The 2,948-nt window shown below is 48.9% G+C and overlaps 1 protein-coding gene across 1 annotated transcript; it reads left to right on the forward strand.

Moving 5' to 3' along the window:
- Nucleotides 1–734: 734 nt before the first annotated feature.
- ACTL7A (actin like 7A) lies at nucleotides 735–2,048 on the forward strand. The gene has a single exon (XM_019734156.2). The coding sequence runs from the start codon at nucleotides 735–737 to the stop codon at nucleotides 2,046–2,048; it is 1,314 nt and encodes a 437-aa protein (XP_019589715.1).
- Nucleotides 2,049–2,948: the final 900 nt, after the last annotated feature.

Genomic DNA, 2,948 nt, shown 5'->3' on the forward strand with positions numbered 1-2,948 from the left:
CACCAGCCACATTCTTCTTGGGATCCTTTCTAACTTGGGGGCTGGCAAACTTTTTCCGTAAAGGCCCAGGGAGTCAATATGTATTTCCAACTTTGCAAACCAGAGTCTTTGTTGCAATGACTCAACCAACACAGCCATTGATAATACGTAAACAAATGAGTGTGGCTGTGTCCCAATAAAATTTTATTTACAAAAACAGGCTGCAGTCACATGTCCCTCTCCCTCACCTCCTTTAGGTCTCCTGTCAGTCTCAGGGAGCCCTGCCTAGGCACATTAGCACGCCGCCCTCCCCATCCCCCTTCCCTGCTTTGTTTCTCTCTTTTGCCCTTAACATCTTCATATATATGTGTATATATATACATATACATATATATTAAATATTGTTTGTCTCTCCCCAACCCCCACTGACTAGAATGTAAACTGTAAAAGGGCAGAAAACTTTTTTTCCACTGTTGCCTTGTTTCCCAGCTGCCTTGCACATAGCAAGCACTCAATAAATACTGATTGAATAAATCAAGTTTATTATAAAATTGAGAAAAAGGTAAGTTACCTCAAAAACATGACCCCAAATCTACCTTAACATAGGACAAAGTTTCCCAGTACCTAGAAAGCCCAGGTCACTGCATTACATCATAATCAGCGATGTCATCACTGGAGAAATTCTCAAGTTGCCCTGATTCTTAAGCCTTTCGGACCTTGAAGCCTGTGGGATCAAGGAACCTTCTGAAAGCAAGATGGCTCTTGATAGTGTGTGGGATGCACAGGCAGCAATCACAGGCGATGGGCCTAACAAGAGAGAGAGTGAACAGGCCTCCCCGCACACACAGGTCACCCAGACTGCCTCCGTGAAGGAGGGCCCAGCCAAGAGGGCAGTGCGGGTCCGCCATTCAGAGCCAGAAGAACCTACCAAATCAACCGCAGTCAAGAAGCCCAAGGTAGTCGTGACCAAAGCGGTGGTCGTGGACCTTGGCACTGGCTACTGTAAATGTGGCTTTGCTGGGCTGCCAAGGCCCAGCCACAAGATCTCATCGACAGTGGGCAAGCCCTACATGGAGACCGCCAAAACCGGGGACAACCGCAAAGAGACATATGTGGGTCAGGAGCTCATCAATCCACAGGTGCGTCTCAAGCTAACGAACCCTCTGCGACACGGCATCATTGTGGACTGGGATTCGGTGCAGGATATCTGGGAATATCTCTTCCATCAGGAGATGAAGATCTCCCCACAGGAGCATGCGGTCTTGGTTTCGGATCCACCCCTCAGCCCACACACCAACAGAGAGAAGTACGCTGAAATGCTGTTTGAAACCTTCAGCACACCTGCGATGCACATCGCCTACCAGTCCCGCCTGTCCATGTACTCCTACGGAAGGACGTCTGGCATGGTCGTGGAGGTCGGCCACGGTGTGTCCTATGTAGTCCCCATCTATGAGGGTTATCCTCTGCCCAGCATCACTGGACGGCTGGACTATGCAGGCTCCGATCTGACAGACTACTTGATGGGCCTGATGAACAACGCAGGAAAACACTTCACCAAGGACCAGATGGCCATGGTGGAGGACATCAAGGAGAAATGCTGCTACGTGGCCCTGGACCCCATCAAAGAGAAGAAAGACCCGGCTACTGAGCATGCACTCCAGTACACCCTGCCGGATGGGCAGGAGATAGACCTGTACCAGGAAAGGTTCCTCTGCTCAGAGATGTTCTTCAAGCCTTCTCTGATCAAGTCCATGCAGCTGGGCCTCCACACCCAGACAGTATCCTGCCTGAACAAGTGTGACATCGCACTCAAACGGGACCTCATGGGGAACATCCTGCTCTGCGGGGGCAGCACCATGCTCAGCGGCTTCCCTAACCGTCTGCAGAAGGAGCTGAGCACCATGTGTCCCAATGACAGCCCCCAGGTAAATGTGTTGCCCGGAAGAGACAATGCAGTGTGGACGGGAGGCTCCATCCTGGCATCACTTCAGGGCTTCCAACCCCTGTGGGTCCTTCGCTCTGAGTACGAGGAACATGGGCCTTTCTTCCTCTACAGAAGGTGCTTCTGAACTCTGATGACGCCTGGTCGCTGTGGCTGCTGTCACCTCTGCTGGGTGAGCACCAGCCCACATATGGAGCCGACCCAGCATGTTCACTTGGCAGTATTAAACAATCCTGTTCCCTGCCAGTGTTTCTGTATTGCTTGACTTAATGAAAACCACTTCATACATGCAGCATCTGCCTTAAAATACACATTTGCCAACACAAAAATGGAGGCGGTGGGATGGACGATGGTCAGAAAAGACATGCACTCCATGACTACTGCTTAAACATTCTTGGGAAAAACTAGCTCTAAAATTAATTTGTCTCTTATTTTGTGTATTTCCCACTTTAGGAAATACTGTCATGTATTTCCTAAAAAATCTGCTTGGAAGGGGGAGTGTGATTAGGATAGATTATAGAGTAAATGCGGTTGTGGCATCTAAAAAGACCCCCTTTGATGAACACCAAGAGGAAGTACGCTGTAACGGTTCACTGTCCCACAAAGCATCTGAATACCGGTGTCTGGCTCTGACCACAAGAGTGGTTCTTCAGTATTACCTTGTAGATTCCACCTCTTACACAGAGTACATTTCATACTTCACCAGAAGTTCTGAGGGTTCAGGAAGAGCTGACGAAGATGTCCGACCTGTGCTTCAACTGTATTTTATTTTAGTTCCAAGAGTCACTTATGTCTCGATACCAGTTCTTAAGTCATCATGGTGACTGGCTACTGAAAGCTGGCATCTTACGAGCGAGGTATGTGCATGTGTCCTAACGGGGCAACTCTTCCGAGAACAAGTGCTCTACATGTATTTCCCATCTTTAAGGACTGGGGTCAGATTTATCGAGTTATCAGCACTGAGGACATGAGGATGAGAGTTAAGTCATGGTCATTCTCCAGACACTTCAGGCAGCAGCCGCTCATT

This window comes from Rhinolophus sinicus, linkage group LG04 (assembly GCF_036562045.2).
Source record: "Rhinolophus sinicus isolate RSC01 linkage group LG04, ASM3656204v1, whole genome shotgun sequence".
NCBI classification, from domain to species: Eukaryota; Metazoa; Chordata; class Mammalia; order Chiroptera; family Rhinolophidae; genus Rhinolophus; species Rhinolophus sinicus.

Bases quoted from the DNA above. Each gene is read 5' to 3' on its own strand.
- ACTL7A (XM_019734156.2), top strand. From the start codon at position 735: ATGGCTCTTGATAGTGTGTGGGATGCACAGGCAGCAATCACAGGCGAT.